Here is a 25,753-nt window from a genome sequence, read left to right as displayed (position 1 = left end):
GTTTAATAATTATTGTCATTTTAAAGTAGTGACGAGTATAAGTAACTTTTCAATATGTTTGCATCAACTGTCATGTGATATGATAATGGTAGTGATTTTTTATTATCAATAGTAACAAAGTCACAGGTTCTTCTACTACTACTATGGTTTGTGGACTACATGAATAATTAAAGAAAATGCTAAATTTAAGTTAGTGATTAATGAATATAAAGATGTTTTACAGGGAGTCCTTCACCTTGAATGGAAAAAAATCTATATATACAGGATCCACGGACCCCTGATTAAGAATCTTGTTATGGGATTTCCCTTCAGTTCAGTGGGTTAGATTCTATGCTTTCATTGCAGGGGACACAGATTAGACCTCTGTCAGGGAGCTAAGATCCCACATGCCACAAGGTGCAGCCAAAAAGAACCAAAAAACCAAAATTAAAAAAAAGAACTCCTGATATAGATCACCCATCTAACATCCTGACCTGCTGTTCCTTGACCTCTTTAACTTCAATCATCTTTTCCTTTGATGACCTGAATCTTGTCCTTGCCTAATACTTCATCACCCTGAAAATATTTATTTTATGTATCCACTGTCTACCCATTATCCTTCATTTACTACGCAAGCTGTTCTACCATAACACAATGTAGGAATGCAGGAGAAATCTCCCATTCTGTGAAAGTACACTGAAGTAACTGAGCTTATTGGGGAAACAGGGAAAGCCCATTCAAAATCTATGCCAGTTTGTAAGCAGAGCACTAACAAAAGCAACAGTTGATACTGTGTGAAGAAGTTTGAAAAGCCCAGGTAAATAGCTCAGAGCAGCTGGAAGCCATTCAAAAATACACACATACACACAACCCAAAAAGAGTTGGAAAGCTGACATGCAGCTCTGAAATAATGTAGATGGAAGTAGAATTCTGAGTCAATGAACCTGATTCCCCCTCATACATTATAGGCACTTATTTTTTAATTTTATTAAAATAGAGCTGAGAGGGCCCCTACTATAGCCAGTCCAGGTTATTGTGTTTTTTTGTTTTTTTTTTTTTTTTTTTTTTCCTGCTGAGGTTTATAATTCTGATTCTCTTACTTAGGAAAAATTATGTATGAACTAATACAACTTCCACATTATTGTGACATTATTTCATTTACCAGTTGAATGTAAAGAATTGGTGCTATTGAACATGGGGTGTAGCCGAACAGAATGTAGAAATCCAACTCCAGCTAGTCCCCATCCTTATGGAGGCCTTCAGTGCCTTAATTCAACCAGTCTTCCATTATTCAACTCCTCCCTATGTGTCCTTGTTTGCTTCCTTAAATTAGATTCAATACTTCAACATTATATAACCTTAAAAACTCTCAAAACTCCTAACAAACTTGCTTGGCAAAAACCCAGCCATCGCCTTACTCTATGCTTGCTCCTGAAAAGCTTTAACGTTTCTGAAGAAAATCACAAAACTGCACGAATAGAACTCACTTGAACACATTGGCCATGAATATCAAGTCAGTCCTTAATGAAGCCAGAGTCCCTACTACCTTTTCCAACTAAATTCACTTTTCTCACTCTCAGAGATAATTCCACCCCTTCTCTCTTCAAATTTCCAACACCTCATCTCAGACTTCATAGAGGAAAAAGATTCAGTTAGATAAGAATAACCTCATTTTCCTCCTTGATATCTATGAACCCACCTATATCTATGCCCACATACCCTGCTCTCATCTTGTTATAAAGAAATCTCTGCTCCCACTGTGAGCCAACCCTTCTATTTGTGCCTTGAATCTCATTTCCACTTACCTTTTCAAAGACGTAACTGCTGTGATTTTGCTCTTTCTCTCCTGCATCATCAGTTTCTCCCTTTCTACTAGGTCTCTGCATTCCATTGACAGGGAGCTGTGTCTCTTATTCCCCTTGTCCCTGGCCAGCTACTACTAGATTAGTTCCTCTTCACAGCAGAACCTCTCAAAAAGCTGTCATTACTCATTATCTTTACTTCCTAACCTGCCATTCACTCTCCATCGCTCGCTTCCCTGCCAGGGAGCTGAACCAACTCTCAATCATCAGTGACCTATCTCTTAACAAGCTTCATGATCAATTTTCTGTTCTTATTTACTTGATATCTCAGCTTTTGACATAGTGATTATCCCCTCTTTATTGAAACATTTTTTATTTCAGACTTTCAAAGCTCCGTATCTATCTGATTTTCTTCTTTTTTCACTGACAACTTCTTCTCAGTTTCCTTTTCTGATTCTTCCTCCCTTCAAGATCTCTGAATAATGAAGTGCCCCAGGGCTAGACCCTTAGCTGTCTTTTTTGAAAATCTACATCCTCTTTTTTATGAGATTGCATCCAGTTTCATTGGGTGACATATTGTCTTTGAGCTGATAAAAGCAAATTTATATCTCCAGGGCAACCTCCGTAGGTCAGGAACAGTATATCAAACTAGTTATTTATTTGATATCTCCACTTGGATGTCCAAAAGGCACCCCAGATTTAATGGACTTATTTAATTCCCCTAAAAGTCTCAAGCCCTCTCCTCCGCCTCCCCACTTCCCCCCCCCCCCTTTTCAGTAATGTCATTTCATCTATTCTGTTGCCGTTTTTGGAGGGAAGGGGGAGGAAAGACTAGATTTCATTCTTTTTTCCCCTCTTATTCCACATTCAAATCTAGGCTGTACTTGAAAAATAGGTCCCAAATGCACCCATTATGACCATCTTTACTGCTGCAACCATAGCCCTAGCCACCATCATCTCTTCCTGGGCCACTAATACAGACTACCATCTAGTCCTCATTCTTCCAATTTCCCAATCCGGCATACACCAGCCAAAGTGATCCTTTGAAAGATGAAATCATAAATTACTCCCCTTCTTCTAGGCCTCCAGACATTCATTGCAACCAGAATAAAATCCAAGCTTTATCATCATGGCCTACAAGGCCCTGTATAATTTGGCACCTTTCACACTCGCTTTTTTCTCTATCTCTCAATCATGTCAAATTCATTCCCATTTAGGCCTATTCCACATACCGTTTTTCTGCTTGGAATGTTCTTCTCTGAGTTCTTCACATGACTCTCCTCATCATTCAGGCCTCAACCCAAATAGATACACATCAGAGAGGGCTTTCCTCAGCCCCTTGTCTAAAGCAATCCCACCCACTATTACTCTTTACTTATATTGCCCTGTTTCATCTTTTTTTAAACTTTTTTTCTTTTTAGGGTTTGGTTGTTTTTTTTTTTGCTTTTTATTTTGCACTGTTTCATCTTTGATAGCATCTTAACAATACCTCAAAAAAACAGTACCTTTCTGCTCACTTGTTTACCTGCTCATCGTCTGTTTCCCTCCACCAGATTGTGTACTCCGTAACAGCAAGAACTCTGCCAGTGTGTTTACTTTTGTATCCCCGAAGCCTAGCAAAGTGCTTTGCACACAGAAGGTACTCCTAAGTGCTTGTTGTTTAGTCACCAAGTCATGCCCGACTCTTTTGTGACCCCATGGACTGAACTGTAGCCCATGAGGTTCCTCTGTCCATAGGATTTCCCAGGCAAGAACACTGGAATGGGTTGCCATTTCCTTCTCCAGATCTTCCCAGTGCAGGGATCAAACCTGCATCTCTTGTATGGGCAGTTAGAGTCTTTTCCACTGAGCCACCAGGGAAGCAAAGTGTTTGTTGATAAATACTCAGGGTTAGGTTTATTTGGCCTGTCTCCCTACACTTACTTGTAACCAAACACTTCGTTTTAAATTTTTATTTATTTATTTTATTTATTGTTGGCTACGCTGGGTCTGCTTCTGCGTGCAGGCTTTCTCTAGTTGCATAAAGTGGGAGCTGCTCTTCCTTGCAGTGCTTGGGCTTCTCATTGCAGTGGCTTTTCTTGTTGTGGAGCATAGGCTCTAGGCTCATAATCTCGGTAGTTGTGTCACATGGGCTTAGTTGTTCCACGGCATGTAGAATCTCCCCGGACCTGCCACCAGGGAAGTCCTACCAATCACTTATTAATTTAGCTTTATTCTAGTAGCCTCTAAAAGCAAATAGGAAAATAAAAGAATGATTTATTGCAGACTGCAAGCTTTGTTTCTAAGATAATACTGTTATCTCTAAGGATAAGTTCATAAAATTCTAAGGAAAATTAGAAAAAAAGATGACTGAATTCATACTTTCAGAACTTTATGCATCCTAAGTGTGAATCTCAGTAACATTAGCTTCTCTGATTATGAAGTTTATTTCCCTTTCCTTACAGGTAATAGTACAGTTGGTCTGAATGATTTGATGGATGCTATCAGTTACATCAAGGGTGAGTTGCAAACTATGATGAAAATATATTATAAATAGCATCTTAATATTTTGCAATTGGTGAAGAAAAATATATTCCCTTATAAATGTTTAAATTCTTTCATATGTGTTCCATTTTTGTGGATGCTGCTGAAATTCAGTAAATTACATTTAATATGGGCTTATATGTCAATATCCATTAAATTCTCTGAAATTTCCCCCGAAGAATTCTTCAACATAGTTATAGATTTCGGGAGCCATGGAACTATTCCTTTTCCCCATTGGCCCCAATCCTAGAAATGTATCCTCTGGAAATAATTTAATTGAATAAAAGAAAAAAAAATCTCTTCCTAAAGACCTTCAGAGAAATTTGAAACAGCCTAAATATCTAACAGTTATGGGAATTACCACATCAACCATGGTAAGTCAGGCTTATGGGATATCATGTGTTGAAATTTTAACTGTAAAAATTATGTAGCAACTTGGAAACAAGTTTATGAAGTAATTAAATTACACTAGGTGGGAAAAGCAGAATATAAAGTTATATGTATGTTAGATTTCCACATTATGAAAATATAGCTTTATTGTTAAAGACCAGAAATGGAATATGAAAAACTAAAAATGGTTTTGTGGTAGGGTGGTGTAATTATATTTTTCCCACTTTATAATAATCTTAAATGTTATTACATTATTTTTACAATGAATGAGAAAAAAATTACTTCTATGTTGAGATGAATGAAATTCTTGAAATGCCAAGTGCTCAGAGAGGCAAACTATAGGCAAACATTTCCTTTTCCCCTTATCAAGGTCATACTAAGTTAACTTTTTTTTTTAATTGGAGGATAATTGCTTTACAGTGTTGTGTTGGCTTCTGCCATATAACATGAATCAGCCATAAGTATACATAAATCCCCTTCTCTTAAACTTCCCTCCCACCACCCCTGTCTACTCCACCCTCCTCCCCTGTAAATCACAGAGCACTGGGTTGAGCACCCTGTGTTACACAAAGACTTCTCAAACTTTTTTTTAATAAATTAAAAACTGGTCTATAGAAAAAACTTAATTTCCCCGTAGGGTGGGAGGAAGAGAAAAAAAACCTATATATAGCTTAATTTGCTACATTCAATTTTGCAATAACCCATCAGCAAATTCTTTTTTGTAACCACTTTCTGATTGATTTTCTGAACCAGAACTTAAAATGGGATTTTTTTCTGATTTTCCTGATTATTCTGGATACATATAGGTAATGTTATATGTAAGCACAAATGGTGTTTTTCATCTTTTGTAGATAGTGATATAATATTTCTGCAACTTATTTCTCACCTTTTCTAAGGAGAGGTGATTGATATCCTGGACTTAGACCACTTTCTAGCGAGCGAGGGGATTGAGCTCAATGAAAAAGAAATGAAGAAATTGATGCCTCATTTGATATTCAATGGTGAGTTGTTTGTTTGTTTTTTTAATTCTGTTGTCTTCCTAGAAGTTATCGTGTATGTAAGATCCTTAGAAATGATCCTTATCTTTTGTATCACTTAGAACAATGCTTTTCAAACTTGAATATGCGTATGAATCACCTGGGCATCTTTTGAAAATGCAGATTGTGATTCAGGTCTGAAGTATAGCCTAAGACAGCCTGCATTTCTAACAGGCTCCCAGATTGTGGCAACATGGCTGATCCAAGGTCCACACTTGGCCTGCAAAGGATCTAAAAGATGGAGAAACGATACATTAAGATTGTGCCTGGCCTTTCATTTCTTAAGTCACAAGTACAACCAATTTATTATGTACCTGAGGGCATGATTCCATCCCCAAAACAAGAAGGAAAAATATTGGAGTAATTGAAATTAGCAAATAAAAATGAGTATTAGGGAAAGCAGGGTACTTAGGGATTGGTTGGTTTGCTTATTGATTTTTATTATTACTTATTGAGTCTAGTTGCATGATTTATCTGCTGGCTTTGCATTTTATAATTACTTTAGCTTAGTCTTTTTACTTCTATTACTCTCTTTGTTGTTCTGATACAAATTAAGAAAGAAAAAGATGATCTAGGGAGTAGCATTTTAGCGGGGGTTGGGGGGGCAGCTCTAACTAGAATGGTGTTTCTAGAAAGCTTATGCACAGCTCTGGCTTTGAATGCAAAGATTGTATATTGATTTATTCAAATAACAAACATTATTTGATCACTGAATATGTCCAGGAACTAAAATGGTAAAGAAGGGAGTACATGTGCTAAGCCCAACTGACAATAGGAAATAAAATACAACCATTATGTTCTCAAACCATGGTTTTAATAAATTTGAACCGATTCATTGCAAACATCTCCAGTTTCTATTTTTTCCGGTTTATCATTTCTTCTTATTCAGGAAGATACACCATCTCCCTCTCTTCTCTTCAGTTGAAGAGGTTCTTCTTACCCCTTCCAAATCCATTCCTCTTGACCTGATTTTCTCCCACTTCTTCAAAAAATATTTTTTATGGAGAGATAGTTGGTATATTGTATTAGTTTCAGGTGTACAATGTAATGATGCAATATTTGTAGAAAAGTTATTTATTTCATAATTCAACACTTTTGGTTTCATCTACTTCTCTCTACTTATAAAGTAGCATATACTCCTCCATTCCTCTTAAAAACTAACCTTGACTTGGTTCTGGTTCTTCTGCCTTATAATTATGACCATTCATTCATCCCTCATTTCTTTCAGCCACTTCCTAAGTGGTCTTGAGGCGCTGTTTCTGCTTCCAGACTTTACATTCTGTCTTTGAATCCCTGCAAATGGCTTCCCCCCTCATGTAGTCCCCAACTACTGAAATAGCTCTCAGAATTGGAAATAATCAATGACTTCCTTTCCCAGCTCCACTTATTCTAACTTCCTAATGTAGAAACAATCCAGGGCTTATTTTTCAGTCTTCTCAGTTTTAATTCCTTCCCTCCCTCGACCATACTTGACCATTACTTGAGCTATCAACTCTCTAGGCTAGCAGTTCTCAAATCATAACCCAGGAACACTTCTGTCTTTCAGGGGGTCCATGAGATCACAACTATTTTTAAAATAACAATAAAACACTATTTGCCTTTATTAAAGAGTCAGACACAATCGAGCAACTAACACTTCACTTTCTTTTCACTTTTCCCAGTAAATTTTTTAGGAAACTTATTTCTATTTTTCATTTTCAATTGATATATATATTTTCACTAAAAAGTATGTTGCCATATTCAGAATTTTTTAAGAATATAAAGAGGTTCTGAGACCAAAATGTCTGAGAAGCTTTGCTGTCTGGGCTCTTTGTTGTCACTACTGTTGTAGTGTTTCCAGCTGACTGCTGCATCTTTCTTCCTTTGCATCTTACCAAGACCTTAGACTTCTTTTGCAGGAGAAAAGTGAACTTTTTCTTAAATATCAGATGTGCACAGTTGAGTTAATCGAATTCATCAGTATAGCACAGTATCACCATTGTTCCATGAAAGGACCTTTGTGTTTTATTACAGTAAGTTCCCTATGCATGAACGAGTTCCATTCTGAGAGCGTGTTTGTAAGTCCAATTTGTTTGTAAGTCCTACAAAGTTAGCCTAGGCGCCCAGCTAACACAATTGGCTATATGGTATTGTACTGTAATAGGTTTATAATACTTTTCACATAAATAATATATAGAAAACAAGCAAACACAAAAAATAAAGAAAACGTTTTTAATCTGATATACACTACCTGGAAAAGTACAGTACAGTACCAGCTACATCACAATTGCTTTTATGCTTGCTTCCAGACACGCTGGATTTGAAATAAAGATGTACTCTTTACACACTCTGTGTGTACTCTGTACACACTCTGTACTCTATGCAGTAAAGTACACAAAAACACAGCCGCTTGTCGAGGATGTATGCATGTGACAATATACCCCAGACCTGTGAACTAACTTACATAATTGGACATTTGAACGCATATTCAAATCTTTGAAAGTTTGCAGATTGAAGGTTTGTATGTAAAGGACTTACTATATTTTTCCTGTTACCTCCTATTTCCACTTCTATTTCTTTTCCCCCATCATAAGTCCATTCTCTATTATATCTAATACTTATCCTACCAACCCACTTTCCTCAGGTTTATTTAGATACATGCATATCCCTTTGAAAATTCAATGTGTGTAGTATTTAATTAATTTAAGTGGTATTGTGTTATAAAACTATTTCTTTTTATCACTCAACATTTTTAATATCTATTGAGATATGGTTCACATAATATACACCTCATTCACTAAAAGTGTACAATGCAGTGGTTTTTAATATTCACAAATATGTGCAGCTATCACCACAATCATTCTCGTACATCTTCATCACCTCAAACAGAAGCACCGTACCCTTTCGTTTTCACTCCCTATCCTTCCATCCCTAAGCAATCATTAATCTACATGCTATGTCTATAGATTTGCTTTTCTGGACATTTCATATAAATGAAATCATATAATATATGGTCTTTTGTGACTGGCTTCTTTTGCTTAGCACATTTTCAAAATTCATGCATGTTGCCGCATTTATCAGTACTTTATTCCTTTTAATGGCCAAATAATATTCTACTGTATGGATATGTCTCATTTCATTTATCCACTCATCAGTTGATAGACATTTGGATTATTTCCACCTTTTGGCTATTACGAACACTGTTGCTGTAAACATTTGTGTGCAACTTTTGGTGTGATGTACTTCATTTTTCTTGGGTACATACCTAGGAGTGAAACTGCTGGGTCATAAGGTAACTGTACATTTAACCATTTGAGGAACAGACTGTTTTCCAGAGTGGCTGCATCATTTTGCATTCCCACCAGAAATGTAAAAAGGTTCTGATTCCTCCACTCCCAAATCAATACTAGTTACTATCTGACTTTTTTTTCTAGCCATCCTAGTGGATGTGAATCAGCCCTATGTTTTTGAGGGACTTCCCTGTTGGTCCAGTGGTAAAGAATCCACCTTGCAATGCATGGGACATGGGTTCAATCCCTGGTTGGGGAACTAGGATCCCACATGTGGCAGAGCAGCTAAGCCTGTGCGCCACAACTACTGAGCCTGTGAGCCACAACTAGAGAGTCTGGGCTGAAATGCAAAATCCCTCATGACGCAATGAATAACCAATGCAGACAAATACTTAATAAAAATTTTTAATAATTTTTTGAGACTTACCCATGTTTCTATAAACCAGTCTAATTCTGGCTATTCAAAATATCCCTTCAATACAATTACTGAAATTTACCTACTCACTTCCTCAATAATGAACACCAAATTTGGCAACACTTAATTTTTTTTGTTTTTCAATACTTCTACTAACTATATGGTTTTACCTTTCACATTTAGATCTTTAATTCAGCTATATACCTCTGCATATGGTAAGACAAGGATCCAGCTTGGGGTCTTTCCCCACATAGCAAGCAATTTTTCCAACACTGAACCAATTTGTGATACTATCATGTATAGAGGAAACCCAGAAATTCTCCTATATCTAGGGACTTTTGGGTAGGTTAGGGGAAGGACACATATTTCTCCTACTAACCGATAGTTCTGACTTGCCACTTTGAATTTTCTGCTTTGCATTCCTTCTACTATGCTCTTGTCTTTTTTTAATTCTGTTATTCCACTGTATGCTAATTCCATCATTTCTCAACTCAAGGCTGGGTTGGTAGCTTATTTTACTGAAACTGCTTAAAATTAAATAATAGGTCCTTATTCTCATAGATTCTGCTACGATTCCTGCTTTAGGGGAATTTTCACTTTTGTTTCTGTTCCTCAAGTTCCAGCCTCCCATTTTGTTGCTGAGGAGGGAAGACTGAAAATATATTCAGAGTTTGGGGAAAGGAAGAAAGAAAGAGATATATGCTGTTAGTCTTGAAACAAGAGTGTGTAATATTTTATAGACACCAAAAATTACTTCCTTGCCAGAATTCTTGAAGGTGCCACTCAGGGTTTCTTTTTGCCCCTTCTCACGCAGGATGACGTCATGAAAGAAACATTCAGTCCCACTTGTCTCACAGCTGCTCTTCTTCTAGCTTATTTTTAGTCTTTTCTCGGGCAAGTGCTATTCTGTCCTAGATACAATATTTAAATCTCTAGATTTCTCATGCATTTGCATTAACTTCTCAGGTATCAACCACTGTTTCCTGTTTTTCTGGTCCTGTTCCCCTCCACATTTCCATCAGTGTCCTCCACTACTCAGACTGATTCCCCCTTAGCACTCTTTCTTAGGTCGAACTTATACTATCTCCCAACAAATTGTTAAGTCGTTAAAGGAAGGGATCCTATGTGCTAGGCTCTATGCCAGGTACTAAAGACACAAAGATGAATGAGTCAAAGCCTTTGTCCTCAAAGAGCTTATGGTCCAACAGAACAGACAGACACATAAAATGATTTTGATATAATGTAATAAATGTACGCAGAAGGTGCTAATGGAACATTTAGTCAGGACTGGGGTTTCCTGGAGAAGACCCTAAGGTTGAACAAGTGTGAGAAGATCATTCAAGTCAGAGAAGCGTACGCTGTATCCTCGGGAGTAACAAACACACTATCATCTCAAATGGGTTGATTCTTAAGAAATACCTGTCAGAACAAAAAACAGAGCAAGTCCTTCTCTCCCTATTCCAACTCTGAGCATTTGCCAACATAGTCTCTTCATAAAATGTCATCGATCTGAGTCTGAAAAACATACTGCCAGACTCAAGCCCTGGTTCTTTCTGTAATATCCCTTTTCCCGTGTATCACCTTTGAAGTTTAATACCTTGAAACACAGGAAAGAAGAACTGCATTAAGGAAGTCGAGATAGTTCTCTCATTGATCTATACTTTTTTCCATCATACTCACTTGAGAGATAATCCAATTCCAAGGCAAAACAGTATCTCTAGTTCTTCTAACTCATGGAAGAAGTTCCAATCTGCCATGTTGTTTTAATAATTTCATAACTTTAATCTGCTTTAATAACTTTTACATGGCTTCTATATCTGATTCAAAATATTTTATAGAACATGGGAAGGTTAAAGTGCATTCAATAATGGATGGCCTGAAGAAGATTAAATGTGAGTTGAAATTTTTTGTTAGTAATTGATAACCTGATGCTGTGCATTTATTTTCATGTGTTTTCTTGGTTATAAAACTAGTACATAATATGTATACCTGTGGCTGATTCATGCTGAGGTTTGACAGAAAAAAACAAAATTCTGTAAAGCAATTATTCTTCAATTAAAAATAAATTAAAAAAACTAATACATAGAATAGAAAATTTCTATATTCACAAAATAAAAGAATGAAAAATATTTGAATAATCCTTAATTCTATCACCAGTGATAATCTATAATCTCACCACCCCAAATTTTTTTCCTTCTACATACACAGCTTTTGTGCATTTAGCTTTAAAGTCTCACTTTCAATGTACTTTCCCATTTTCTTTTTAATATTAAAATCTTACCTATTGATGGGTATGTCTGCTGGCCTAAAATTTCTTCTTGGATGCCTCTGAAATTTAATACATAATCTCAGTACTTTCAATTTGCAGGTCTTTTATCACATTTATGTCTAAAATAATTTTCCCAGTGCCACAATACTATGTTCTGTAGTTACATAGAAAAAAATAAATGGAAAGTTTGAAAATTATACTGTGAAATTGATCAGTAGAGGTAAGTAAAACTTGTCTTCTGCCCTCTTTTCCTCAACACATACAGAACCTCAATCTGTACTTGATTATTAAGTAATTTTAATTTGCTCTCTGCACCAGCATTTTTCAATGAGTATGATTTTTAAAAATTGAATTGTCTCTGAAAAAATGATTGTGTTTCAAAAAGAAGGATTGAAAAGTAACTTAAGGTACTTTATGTAAGTATCTATAAAATGAATCTTAGAGAAAATAAGTTTAAATTCTGGGTACCCACATTTGAACTTTCCAAGTGAGGGCTGTTGTATTTTACTATTTGTAAAAGAAAAAAAAAAAAACCATGTCTTTGAATAAGTCCACTTTATCTCATCTATTGCTGCTTCTGTAGCTGGTGCCAGAAAACTTTCAGAAATGTCTACTTGGTAGCCTTTAATCGTGCATTGAAAGTCATGCTGCTGAATTTAGGGATACTGGAAGCAATCCTCCATGGCCATGTATAATATCAGAATTTATTAATAAGCATTTACTGAGTACCCAAGCAACTGTAAAAATGAAAGTTCAAAAATTAAAAAGAGACAAGCAAAGTTCCTGCTTTCAGCAAGGGTCAGTTTTTGAGTACACAGTATATGCTCAATAAGTGCTTATTGACTAATAGAGGTTCTAGTCTCCTGCTTTCAAATAATTAAACACTCACTAACCCAAGCAGTTGTATCACAGTTATTCTTGAGCTAACCCTCCCAATCCAGGCCACTCAGAAGAAACAGCTCTGTGAGTCGTAAGTGAGCCACCTAAATCAGAATCAGTTGTTTAAAAAAGCATTTACAAAGCTGAGACAGCACAATTTACGGTGGTGTCTGCTTACCTTTCCATCGCTCTTCTCCTTCCTCTTTCACTTCTTTTTTTCTTTTTAAATTATAAATTTGTAATATCACATTTACAGGAGACTTGGAAAATACTTCCCTGGTGGCTCAGATGGTAAAGTATCTGTCTGCAATGCAGGAGACCCAGGTTCAATCCCCGGGTTGGGAAGGTCCCCTGGAGAAGGAAATGGCAGCCCACTACAGTATTCTTGCCTGGAAAATCCCATGGACGGTGGAGCCTGGAAGGCTACCATCTGTGGGGTCAAAAAGAGTCGGACATGACTGAGCGACTTCACTTTCACTTTGGAAAATACAGAACAAAGTTACATATAGTTCCACTATATATTACAGTTATTTTTTAAGTAGATAAATTAAGATTTTTAGTTGGAGTTTCAATATCAAACTTTCAAAAATTAATAGAATGAAAAGACAAAAGTAGAAGGATATAGTAGACCTGAAAAACACTATCAACCAATTCAGCATAATTAAGATTTATACAGTTTTCACACAACAGCAGGATATAAATTCTTCTCAAGTTCCCATAGACTATAAACCAGGAGACACTGGATGGACATAAAACAAGGTGCAAAAATTTTCTGTTTATTTTTCTCTATTTTTTTAACTCTTCCATATTTCTATTAATAAATTATTTTTCTTTCACTCATACTTCCCTGATTTTCCTAGTGGTGTTGCATTTTTGTTTTTTTCTTTCCCTTCCAGACTCTATCAAACATACACATTTCACATGCTCACCCTGCTCACCCACTTGCTTTTGTCATTACAAAAGCCCCATTCCACTTGCTGTCACCAAAGTATGTTTTATTCTGTGAAGTCTACAGTGCATTAAAGAAAATTTAAACATTTAAAAGTGTATTTCAATATTTTTAGAAATTTCAAACAGTAATGTCTGTTCCACAAGCTCACCAAATAATATTCAATTTCCCCTTATTAAGTTTTCTGTATGAAAGTGAAAGTGTTAGTCATTCAGTCATGTCCAACTTTGCGACCCCATGGACTGTAGCCTTCCAGGCTCGTCTCTCCATGGAATTACCTAGGCAAGAATACTGGAGTAGGTAGCCATTTCCTTTTCAAGGGGATCTTCCCGACCCAGGGATCAAACCCGGGTCTCCTGCACTGCAGGTGGATTCTTTACCGTCTGAGTCACCAAGGAAGTCCAAGATTTCTGTATAGACATAGATATTGAGGAAATAGATTTTATTTCTGAATCCTGCATTGACTTTTTTGTGCATTCAAACATGTACTACTATGATTTAAGTTTTCACCGTCAAATTTCAGACGACTAGACAGTTACTTTTTAGACAATAACATTTTTCACATTAAAAATCTTTCCTGCTAATTCCTATTTCACCATTGCTAGTTTTCTAAGTCATAAAGGTAGATTCCAGTTACCTAGGCATGAACATGAAAATGACATGTCTACATGAACAGCTTCAAGACCTGCTAATATTTATGTCATCTGATAATGAGCATTCAAAATTCCATTCTGACCTTCAGTGGTGCTTGGGTTGTGGGGTTCTACATGAGAATTTTTTGATCACACATATTAGGAATATAGAGAAATTTTACTATATATTTAGAAAAAAATAGTGTAGAAAAATAAAGCCTGCTTCTTGTCAGGAACAGAGATATCTTCCAAGTCACATTCCCAGTCAGAGTTGTGGTGCTCCATGCAGTACCCAAGAATGGTATAAGATGTCTCTAAGCAAACTAATGTCTAGGCAGGAGAAGAGCCTGAGAAGAATGAGAGAAGTATGAGAGAATGGAGTAGGGGAGAGGGGAGGGAAAAGAAATGATAAGCTTTGCTTAAGTCTACAAATTATGTTTTTTGTGGCAACCTACTCCAGTATTTTTGCCTGGGAAATCCCATGGACAGAGGAGCCTCGCAGTCTGCAGTCCATGGGGTCACAGAGTCGGACACGACTGAGCGAACAACACACGCACACACACACACACACACACATATTAGTATTACTATCTCCTCTCCCATAAAGAAAATATATCTATTTTATGTGTGCTCCTTTCTGCATGATACATTACTCTGTACAACCTTCACAGCTTAAAGTTACCACAGAATTTTCCATGTTTCCATAACCTGCCCCTGTCTTTTCTTGGTATTATAACAGTACATTATTGACATCTAGCCAGATTAGACCAAACCTAAGTAACTGAGCCTTTTTTCCTGAGAGTTAATCTCCTCACATTAAGAAAACCAAACTGCCCCACATTTTGAGAGGAAAAAGACATGAATCAGTACTTTTAAGGTATTTGATGGTTATTTTTCTGGCCATGGGATGGAGTACACTGAGGGATGGAGATTCTATAGTTAATATTATGACATATATTGTACCCTCACATTCCACAGAAGTATTCACTAAAAAGAAATATCTATATCATTAAAAGGTATGTATAGATTAGTCAAGGGTTCACAACCAAAGCACTAATGAAAATGAAATGCATAGCAGATCATTTCTCTTGAGTCAAAACAGGTTTCCAAAGTTACTTCACTTCTTTACATCCCAAGAGATGATAAATGAATAGTCTTGACTTCAATGCTGACTCTATGATGCTTTTCAAAAAAATTTGCTTTTTGAGTTTTATACATTAAATCAGGAAAGAAAGCAATTTTAATTAAGATGTATATCAGATACAACTGACACTTCTTCAGTTTCCCTCTCATCTAAGGAAAAATTAATATAAAATTACATCTTCCTATTCTACTTTTCATTCACTTCAGAAATTTGTATAATTTTGACTCTGAATCTTGTCTTTAATCAAAAGGAATGGGGTCTCTACAGAAACTAATGAAAATCACAGATGATACCAAAGGTGAGTGAAACCTGATGGCATCAGGCAAAGGCATTATAATGATGGAGTTTAATATTTTGACTTATATTTCTTATTCTGTGGTTATTTTCCTTAATTATTTTGTCAATTACTACCCTCTGTCTACTCATTGACAGGTAACTGAACACCATTGTTTCCCCGCTTGTTTTTCTGAGTTCCTTTTGCCTTTTTATTGGGTTGGTCAAAAAGTTCATTCGGGTTTTTCCATTACATCTTAAGGAAAAACCCAAATGACTTTTTGGCCAACCCAATGGTACATGATGCAATGCATCTCATATGATAGTAGGTATTTCATATTGTTTTCTAATGGTTTCAACTCTGATGAATTGTTATCATCTCTAATTACATTGTAACCTATTTGATGCAATTTACAGTACAGTTATACAAAGCAGATATTCCTAACTCTGCCACTAAAGAAATTAATTCAACTCATTGGGCTTTAGTTGCTAGTGCTAGTGCTATAAATTGAAAAGAGTAAATCAGATGAATGATCTATCAGTTCTCTTTCAGCTTTAAAATTCTAGGACTAACTTTTGTGGTTGACAGGTCTTCACTGTCAAGAGACTGAGAAAAACAAAGGTTTAATATCTAAAACATATAAAGAAACCTTGTTAGCTCAACCAGAAAAAGACTAATAACCCAATTTTAATAATGGGCAGTGTAAATTTCTATTTTGATAAATTTCTATCAAAATAGAAATTTACTAAAAGAAGATATAAAAATGTCTAGTAAGCACATAAAAAGATGTTCAACATCATTAGTCTTTAGAGAAATTAAAATCAAAACCATGAGAGACTACTTTACACCCATTAGGATGATTATAATTTTTTAAAAGACAGTAACAAGTGTTGATAACAATGTGGAAAAATTGGAATCCTCATGCATTGCTGCTGGGAATGTAAAATGGTGCAGCTACTGTGGAAAACAGTTTTGCAGTCCCCAAAATGTGAAACATAGTCCCCAAAACGTGAAACCATATGATCAAGCAATTCCATTCTTAGCAATATGCCAAAGAGAAATGAAAACATATGTCCAAATATCCATCAAATTATGAATGGATAAACAAAATGTGGCATACACATAAATGGAATATTAATCAGCCATAAAAAGGAATGAAGTACTGATACATGCCACAGTATATATGCACTTTGAAAGCATGATGCCAAGAGAAAGAAGACAGACTCAAAAGGCCACACATTTCATAATGCTACTTATATATAGGTTAGTGTCCAGAATAGGTCTATCTATGCAGTCAAAAGACGGATTAGCGGTTGCCAGGAGACAATCACTGTGGGAGGAGAGAATGGGGAGTGGCCGTTAGTGGGTACAGGGTTTCTTTTTGGCTGATGGAACTGCTCTGGAATTAGGTAGTGGTAATGGTTGCACAACTTTGTAAATATACTAAAACCCACAAAATTGTACACTTTCAAAAGTGTGAATTTTATGGTATGTGAATTATAGTTTACTTTCTTTTGTAATTCCAGGACTGACCCAAAAACATATTTGCTAAAAAACAAAACAAAACAAAACCCACAAGTACTCAAAATCCATGCCTGTTTGCTTGTCAGGCTCTGTAAATAGAAATAATGAACAATAGGCTGGCCCCAAACATAAGTCCTAACCCCAAAGCCCTACCCCATCTATACAGTGCCTCAAGCTGTGGAACCCAGCTTATGTCCTGGGACCATCAACCCTACAGATAAATATCATACCAGCCCTCCAGTTTTAAACTATGGAAGATACACCCACCAGTAAATTAAGCGAAATCAGCCCTTCATCCCATTTGGTTCTAAATAGATGACTATTGATGTAACTAAATTATAATACATGTCTACTCCCCAAAATGGTTTAGTTCCTTATGTATTCCGCCTTATTAATTTCAATGATTACTGTCACCACTATTCACTCACAGTTATAGAAATCTGAATTTGAATGAAACTGTCCCACTTCCCTGTCAGCTACTTTAGGATAGGCATGCCATCTCTTTTTTTTTGTTTTTTGAGGTATGGATGGTTTACAATATTATATTAGTTTCAAGTGGACAACACAGTGAACCAAAATTTTATAGATTATACTCCATTTATAGTTATTATAAAGTATTGGCTATATTCCCTGTGTTGTACAATGTATCCTTATTTATTTTACACATAGTAGTTTGTGGAGAAGGCAATGGCACTCCACTCCAGTACTCTTGCCTGGAAAATCCCATGGACGGAGGAGCCTGGTAGGCTACAGTCCATGGGGTCACGAAGAGTCGGACATGACTGAGCGACTTCACTTTCACTTTTCACTTTCATGCATTGGAGAAGGAAATGGCAACCCACTCCAGTGTTCTTGCCTGGAGAATCCCAGGGACGGCGGAGCCTGGTGAGCTGCCATCTATGGGGTCGCACAGAGTTAGACACAACTGAAGCGACTTAGCAGCAGCAGCAGCAGTTTGTACCTCTTAATCCCCTACCCAGACATCACATTTTATAAGTCTTTTTATTTTCTGTACCTGCTGTTAGCAGGTGTCTGCTGAAGCAATGAAGGGGTGTGTGTATCCATTCACATAACATCAGTAAGAGTCTAGCATGTGCCAAGTATTAGTCCAGGTGCTTGGGACAAAGCTCACTGCTCTTGTGGATCTTAATTTCTAGTGAAGAGATATACACAATAAACAAATAATAGTATGACCAAGATTACAGAGAAAATAAAGCAAAGAAAATGAGTATAGGAGATACTGTAAAAGGACAAAGGTAATCAAGAAAGACCTCACTGATAAAGAGCATTTAAGCAAAAAGCTAAGGAGATTGGGGAGCAGAAATCTGGAGCAAGAGTACTCCATGCAGAAGGAAGAGCAAGTGCAAAAGCGCTCATGCAACAGCATGCTCAGAATACTTGGGAAAGAACAGAGAGGCCACTGTGGCTGCAACAGAGTGAGCAAGGGCAATGTAGGAGGAGATGAGGTCTTGAAGGGAATGGGACCACCACATAGGCTATGCACTGTACAGTTTCAGGATTGTGCAGTGAGATGTCCCTTGTTGAGGGAAAGGGGTGATACAGGTGTGGGCAGTAGCCCTGAAGGCTAATGTTAAGGTTCCATTTTTGTTAATACCCTGAGTAACATAGGAAACTGAGGACTTGAACAGAGACATCACATGATCTGACTTAGTTTTTAGAAAATTTTCCTGGTTCCTGTGTGTAGAACAAACTTGGCAGGGGTGGATGCAGCAAGAACAGAAGCAGGGAGACCAGTTAGGAGGTCTTTTGCAGTAATCCAGAGTGGGAAGTAGAGGTTGAGGTGGTAAGAGTGTTATAGTGATGAAAGCAGGGTCCTGAAGAGAGATGTGAACACCAGTGTATCACAGCAGCATTATTTATCACAGCTGAAAGATGGAAGCAACCCAAATGTCCATGAACAGATAAATAAATAAAAAGTGTGATATATATAATGGAATATTGTACATGTGCATGCATGCTAAGTCTCTTCAGTCACGTCCAACTCCTTGCAACCCTATGGACTGTAGCCCGCCAGGCTCCCCTTTCCATGGGATTCTCCAGGCAGGAATACTGGAGTGGGTTGCCATGTCCTCCTCCAGGGGATCTTCCCAACCAAAGGATCAAATCTGAGTCTCTTACGTCTCCTGCACTGGAGGTGGGTTCTTTTCCACTAGCACTGCCTGGGAAGCCCCATAATGAAATATTATTCATCCTTAAAAGGAAGTTCTGATACATTGTACAACATAGATGTACCTTGAGGATATTATGCTAAGTGAAATAAGCCAGTCACAAATACTGTATGATTCCACTTAGGAGATTTCTAGAGTAGTCAAATTCCTAGAAACAGAAAGTACAATGTTGGTCATTATCTTCATTTTAAATCTTGGTAGCCCCTAACATTGTAGGCCCTAGTTAAATATTTGTTTAATTTATAAAGTGAACCTTGTCTTTCTTTCCCTCTGTATGCCTAGCCAGAATGAAAGGCAATGTAGCAAGTTTGGAAAGACTAGGGAAAAGTCAAATTATGCACATAATAAATGAATCCCCCAGAGCAGGAAAAGAAAATCTCTAGAATTACAGCCAAGTGAAGCCTGAAACAACCTGAGGGGCTCAAGCTAAGCCTTTGCCAGAGGTATCTGTGCTTAGCCATTGTGAAAACTAGGGACACTTCCAACTTCTCTGCTTAGATGATTTAAATGCCAAGACCTGTCGGATCTTGAATACTAAAGTTAAAACAATTATAATGCTTTCTTTAATTGCTCTTTTAAAATCACTCTTTTCAGTAATACCATAGACTACAAATCTATGAGAGTTTGATTTTGTCCTTCTTTCTGGATATAAACAATTAATGAAATGGTTCTTAATCAGAATTCAACCAAAGAAATTGGTTAAAATTTTTTACTTGAACAACTTTGAATTCACGACTGTTTAGTGTGAAAATATGTTAATACAGAATTAAAAACAACAACAACAACTCCCCCTTCCCTGAAATCCCACCAGTGTCAAAATATTCTGACTCTGTTACATACCCACACATAACCTACAGGTGCTGAATGAAGCACATTGAATTGAAATCACAATTACTCTAAAGCTGGAAGGAGCTTTTGGGTCATTCTCACCTGGGCCTGAGCCTGAGAAGTGAATGAGGTCACAGTTGTGTGATGGAACAAACCCTTTATTGGATTCTTAATCTGATTGAAGCCCAGAAGTTATAAGTAGCACCACTTAGAAGTAGGTAAATATCCAGATTTTATAGGAATCTATGAAGAGTCCTTTATTTTAAAGTCTATCATCTCAGTGAGAGATTGAAGGTAGTTTTTTTAAGTAATGGTTATTTTGAGCCATGAGGATGATTTCACAGCACCTTTCAACTGCCTAAATTGTCAAGCCTCTCCAGAGTTCCCAGCTCTGTGGTAGGTTTCTAGATTTTGAGCACATGTAGTTGAGTTATTTAGAAACAACAGTTTTCCAAAGAATGAGATAAAAACTTTGGAAAATTGAACTCTAACCAAACATTAGAGACTTTTTCTTCATGGTTTAATAGTATATGATAGTCTACTATTCCTAAGTCAGAACTCTATATTAAAAAGAGAAAAAGATCAACAATAAAAGGGGAAAACCCTACCAACCCAACTTCTGGTCCACAGGTCCTGATTTATAAGCTATGCAGAAGTAGAAAGGAAGGACTAGGAAGGCCATAGTGGTTGAGAGTCCATTCAGGAGGGTCTAGGGTAGCAAAACAGCATTATATCCCACACATATTCTTACTTTTAATAAAGACCAGTGGGTTCATAAGAACTGATTGGGCAGGGCTGGACCAGAAGGAACCTCTGGGAAAAGCTACTTACTACCAGGTAGCTATCCAAGACACTAACAACTAACAAATTGCAGATGCTATAATGTCTTGAGATGAAAAATAAATGTTGTCTTTAAATAATTTTTTCTAAATATTTCCAGGATGCTTTACCACTTATTTTTATATAGGATCAGAATAATACTAATATATTCAGGGGGCTTCCCTAACAGCACAGATGGTAAAGAATCCGCCTGCAATGCAGGAGACCCCAGTGTGATTCCTGGGTCAGGAAGATCCGCTGGAGAAGGCATAGGCTACCCACTCCAGTATTCTTGGGCTTCCCTTTATGGCTCAGCTGGTAAAGAATCTGCCTGTAATGTGAAAGACCTGGGTTCGATCCCTAGGTTGGGAAGATCCCCTGGAGAAGGGAACGGCTACCCACTCCAGTATTCTGGCCTGGAGAATTCCATGGACTGTATAGTCCATGGGGTCGCCAAGAGTCGGACACACCTGAACAACTTCTCACTTCACTATGAAGGAGGACCAATGGCAAGAAATTTTGCTTAGGGATTTTGGGATACTAAAGGGGCCTGTCCACATGGCCTTCCAACTCCCAACATGCACATATCTCTAACTTACATTTGTACATATTATCATTCTTTGAGGCCCAGGACTTCAAACTCCAGGTCCTGAGCTGGGAAAGTTGTAAAAGTATAGAAAGAAATTAATCTGTGATTTGATCCTTAATGGTATCTTCTGAATTCCAGACAGAGTTACTGGCCCTATGGCAGTTTCTGAAATTAAAGCAAAATTTAAACTGAATCCTTTAACAAAAGTACCCAGCTTCCACAGTAGGAGGTAAGTTATGAATTTATTAAGGTGATCTATATATTAAGATAAAGAATTATTATGATGAATATATTAAATACATAGAGGCTATAATGAAACAAGTGAGAAACCTCCTCAGGGATCCATTCTGTGATAGTTAATTATAAAACAAAACATCAGAATTGAAGATAAATATTTTTTATGAAATATATATATATATATATGTCCTTTTGACTAGAGAAACAAAGAGGGAGAATTCCTTAGTGGTCCAGTGGTTAGGACTTGGTGCTCTCACTGCTGAGGGCCCTGGTTTGCTCTCTGGTTAGGGAACTGAGATCCCACAGCTGTGTGGTTCAGCAAAAAAGAAGAGAAACGAAGAGTTCTTCCAAACAAGAGGCTATTTTTGTGTGCTGGGACAGAAAACTCCAGAGGGCTAGAGGTTGTCAGTTACACATTAAGACATATTAAGTATCAGTTTAAAGGAGAATGAATTGAGAGGATAATAAACTCCTAAGCGTCTGAATACAGAAAAAGAGTATGTAGCTCAAAAATGGCCAGTAAAATGATATCTGTAAATTAACTCTGACTAACCTTGGGCTAAAGTTGGGTTGGGGACTTCCCTGATGGTCCACTGGTTAAGACTCCAAGGGGGTTCAATCTCTGATCAGGGAACTAAGATCCCAAATGCCAAGTGGCTCAAAATATAAAAAGTAAAATGAAATTTTAAAAATAAAATTGGGAAGGTAGGTTTGCCTGTGACATTAACAATGCCTTTTTCTCAGTCTGATTACTACAAATTCCAATAGACAGTACCCACTAATGACTGAAAGTAAAAGCCTGGTGCAAATTTTATCAGATCATAAGTCGAGAAGCCTCTCTCCTCTCTCACAATTATCCATTTTCCTTGTCATCTTGAGAGTATTTCTCCTAATGTCCTTAACCATGCGTTTGCTACAAGAATGTATTACTAACTTTCTTTATTGGGACATGGGTAAGACGACTTTGTGTGTGTGTGTGCATTCACACACGCACACACACACACACACACACACACACGCTCATTTGTGAACAACTCTTTGTGACCCCATGAACTGTAGTCTGGCTGTCCATGGAATTTTCCAGGCAATAATACTGGAGTAGGTTGCCATTTCCTTCTCCAGGTTATCTTCCCAACTCAGGGACTGAAACCAAATCTCCTGCATTGGCAGCCGGCTCCTTTACCAGCTGAACCACCAAGGAAACCCCCAAGACCTTAGAGCAGCCAGATCCCTTGATCTCATTGTTACTTTACCCTTTATTGCAAACTGCCTTTTGAAGTGGTGACTTCCTTGTTACTGAAAGTAGTCAAGCAAAGATTAGATAATATCCCATGTAGAGGGAATTCCTACATGAGATGAGAAGCTATACTGGATTCATTCCAAATCTAAAGTTTTTTGAATCTTTGAAACTCTGGAAAATAAAATAATTTTTTAAGTAAAAAAAAAAAAACAAAAAACATTTCTCATGTTTGAGCAAAGATAAGGTTTGGAATTCTGCCAAGAGTATGTTTTTTTAATTGTAACTAATAAAGACTTCATAGAACCATTCAACTTCAGCTTCTTCAGCATTACTGGTCGGGGCATAGGCTTGGATTACCTGATATTGAATGGTTTGCCTTGGAAATGAACAGAGATCATTCTGTCCTTTTTGAGATTGCATACAAGTACTGCATTTCAGACTCTTGTTGACTATCATGGCTACTCCATTTCTTCTAAGGGATTCCTGCCCACAGTAGTAGATATAATGATCTATACATCATTTGGCCTTGGAATACAGAATGAAGCAGGGCAAAGGCTAATAGAGTTTTGCCAAGAGAACACACTGGTCATAGCAAATACCCTCTTTCAACAGCACAAGAGAAGACTCTACACATGGACATCACCAGATGATCAACACCAAAATCAGATTGATTATATTCTTTGCAGCCAAAGATGGAGAAGCTCTATACAGTCAGGAAAAACAAGACCAAGAGCTGACTGTGGCCCAGATCATGAACTCCTTATTGCCAGATTTAGACTGAAATTGAATAAAGTGGAGAAAACCACTAGACCATTCAGGTATGACATAAATCAAATCCCTTATGACTATACAGTGGAAGTGAGAAATAGATTTAAGGGACTGGATCTGATAGACAGAGTGCCTGATGAACTATGGACGGAGGTTCGTGACATTGTACGGGAGACAGGGATCAAGACCATCCCCAAGAAAAAGAAATGCAAAAAAGCAAAATGGCTGTCTGAGGAGGCCTTACAAATAGCTGTGAAAAGAAGAGAAGTGAAAAGCAAAGAAGAAAAGGAAAGATATACCCATTTGAATGCAGAGTTTCAAAGAATAGCAAGGAGAGATAAGAAAGCCTTCCTCAGAGATCAGTGCAAAGAAAGAGGAAAACAATAGAATAGGAAAGACTGGAGATCTCTTCAAGAAAATTAGATTTACCAAGGGAACATTTCATGCAAAGATGGGCACAATAAAGGACAGAAATGGTAGGGACCTAACAGAAGCAGAAGATATTAAGAAGAGGTGGCAAGAATACACAGAAGAACTGTACAAAAAAGATCTTCACAGCCAAGATAATCATGATGGTGTGATCACTGACCTAGAGCCAGACATCCTGGAATGTGAAGTGAAGTGGGCCTTAGGAAGCATCACTATGAACAAAGCTAGTGGAGGTGATGGAATTCCAGTTGAGCTATTTCAAATCCTGAAAGACAATGCTGTGAAAGTGCTGCACTCAATATGCCAGCAAATTTGGAAAACTTAGCAGTGGCCACAGGACTGGAAAAGGTCAGTTTTCATTCCAACCCCAAAGAAAGGCAATGCCAAAGAATGCTCAAAACTACCGCACAATTGCACTCATCTCACATGCTAGTAAAGTAATGCTCAAAATTCTCCAAGCCAGGCTTCAGCAATACATGAACCGTTGAACTTCCAGATGTTCAAGCTGGTTTTAGAAAAGGCAGAGGAACCAGAGATCAAATTGCCAACATCTGCTGGATCATCGAAAAAGCAAGAGAGTTCCAGAAAACCATCTACTTCTGCTTTATTGACTATGCCAAAGGCTTTGATTGTGTGGATCACAATAAACTGTGGAAAATTCTGAAAGAGATGGGAATACCAGACCACTGACCTGCCTCTTGAGAAGCCTGTATGCAGGTCAGGAAGCAACTGTTAGAACCAGAAATGAAACAACAGACTGGTTCCAAATAGGAAAAGGAGTATGTCAAGGCTGTATATTGTCACCCTGCTTATTTAACTTATATGCAGAGTACATCATGAGAAATGCTGGGCTGGAGGAACCACAAGCTGGAATCAAGATTGCTGGGAGAAATATCAATAACCTCGGATATGCAGATGACACCACCCTTATGGCAGAAAGTGAAGAACTAAAGAGCCTCTTGCTGAAAGTGAAAGAGGAGAGTGTAAAAGTTGGCTTAAAACTCAACATTCAGAAAACTAAGATCATGGCATCCGGTCCCATCACTTCATGGCAAATAGATGGGGAAACAGTGGGAACAGTGTCTGACTTTATTTTTGGGGGCTCCAAAATCACTGCAGATGGTGACTGAAGCCATGAAATTAAAAGATGCTTGCTCCTTGGAAGGAAAGTTATGACCAACCTAGATAGCATATTGAAAAGCAGAAACATTACTTTGCCAACAAAGGTCCATCTCGTCAAAGCTATGGTTTTTCCAGTGGTCATGTATGGATGTGAGAGTTGGACTATAAAGAAAGCTGAGTGCCAAAGAATTTATACATTTGAACTGTGGTGTTGGAGAAGACTCTTGAGAGTCCCTTGGAGTGCAAGGAGATCCAACCAGTCCATCCTAAAGGAAATCAGTCCTGGGTGTTCATTGGAAGAACTGATTTTGAAGCTGAAACTCCAATATTTTGACCACTTGATGCGAAGAGCTGACTCATTTCAAAAGACCCTGATGTTGGGAAAGATTGAAAGCAGGAGGAGAAGGGGATGACAGAGGATGAGATGGTTAGATGGCATCACAGAC

General features: G+C 37.4%; 2 protein-coding genes across 2 annotated transcripts in view; both read left to right on the top strand.

The window, feature by feature from the left end:
• LOC129650792 (uncharacterized) overlaps positions 1-11,336 on the top strand; it is a 91,079-nt gene extending 79,743 nt beyond the window's left edge. The window contains exons 25-27 of the mRNA XM_055579598.1: positions 4,226-4,279; positions 5,591-5,695; positions 11,254-11,336. Coding sequence (XP_055435573.1) covers positions 4,226-4,279; positions 5,591-5,695; positions 11,254-11,336 — 242 coding nt within the window. The remainder of the gene's footprint in view (positions 1-4,225; positions 4,280-5,590; positions 5,696-11,253) is intronic.
• Positions 11,337-15,543: 4,207 nt separating this feature from the next.
• The window catches only part of EFCAB3 (EF-hand calcium binding domain 3), a 36,948-nt gene continuing 26,738 nt past the window's right edge, over positions 15,544-25,753 (top strand). Inside the window, exons 1-2 of the mRNA XM_055579864.1 lie at positions 15,544-15,586; positions 21,650-21,740. Coding sequence (XP_055435839.1) covers positions 15,562-15,586; positions 21,650-21,740 — 116 coding nt within the window. The 5' untranslated portion in view covers positions 15,544-15,561. The remainder of the gene's footprint in view (positions 15,587-21,649; positions 21,741-25,753) is intronic.

Source organism: Bubalus kerabau, chromosome 4 (genome assembly GCF_029407905.1).
Source record: "Bubalus kerabau isolate K-KA32 ecotype Philippines breed swamp buffalo chromosome 4, PCC_UOA_SB_1v2, whole genome shotgun sequence".
Lineage (NCBI taxonomy): Eukaryota > Metazoa > Chordata > Mammalia > Artiodactyla > Bovidae > Bubalus > Bubalus kerabau.
This window is presented reverse-complemented; position numbering and strand designations above follow the sequence as displayed.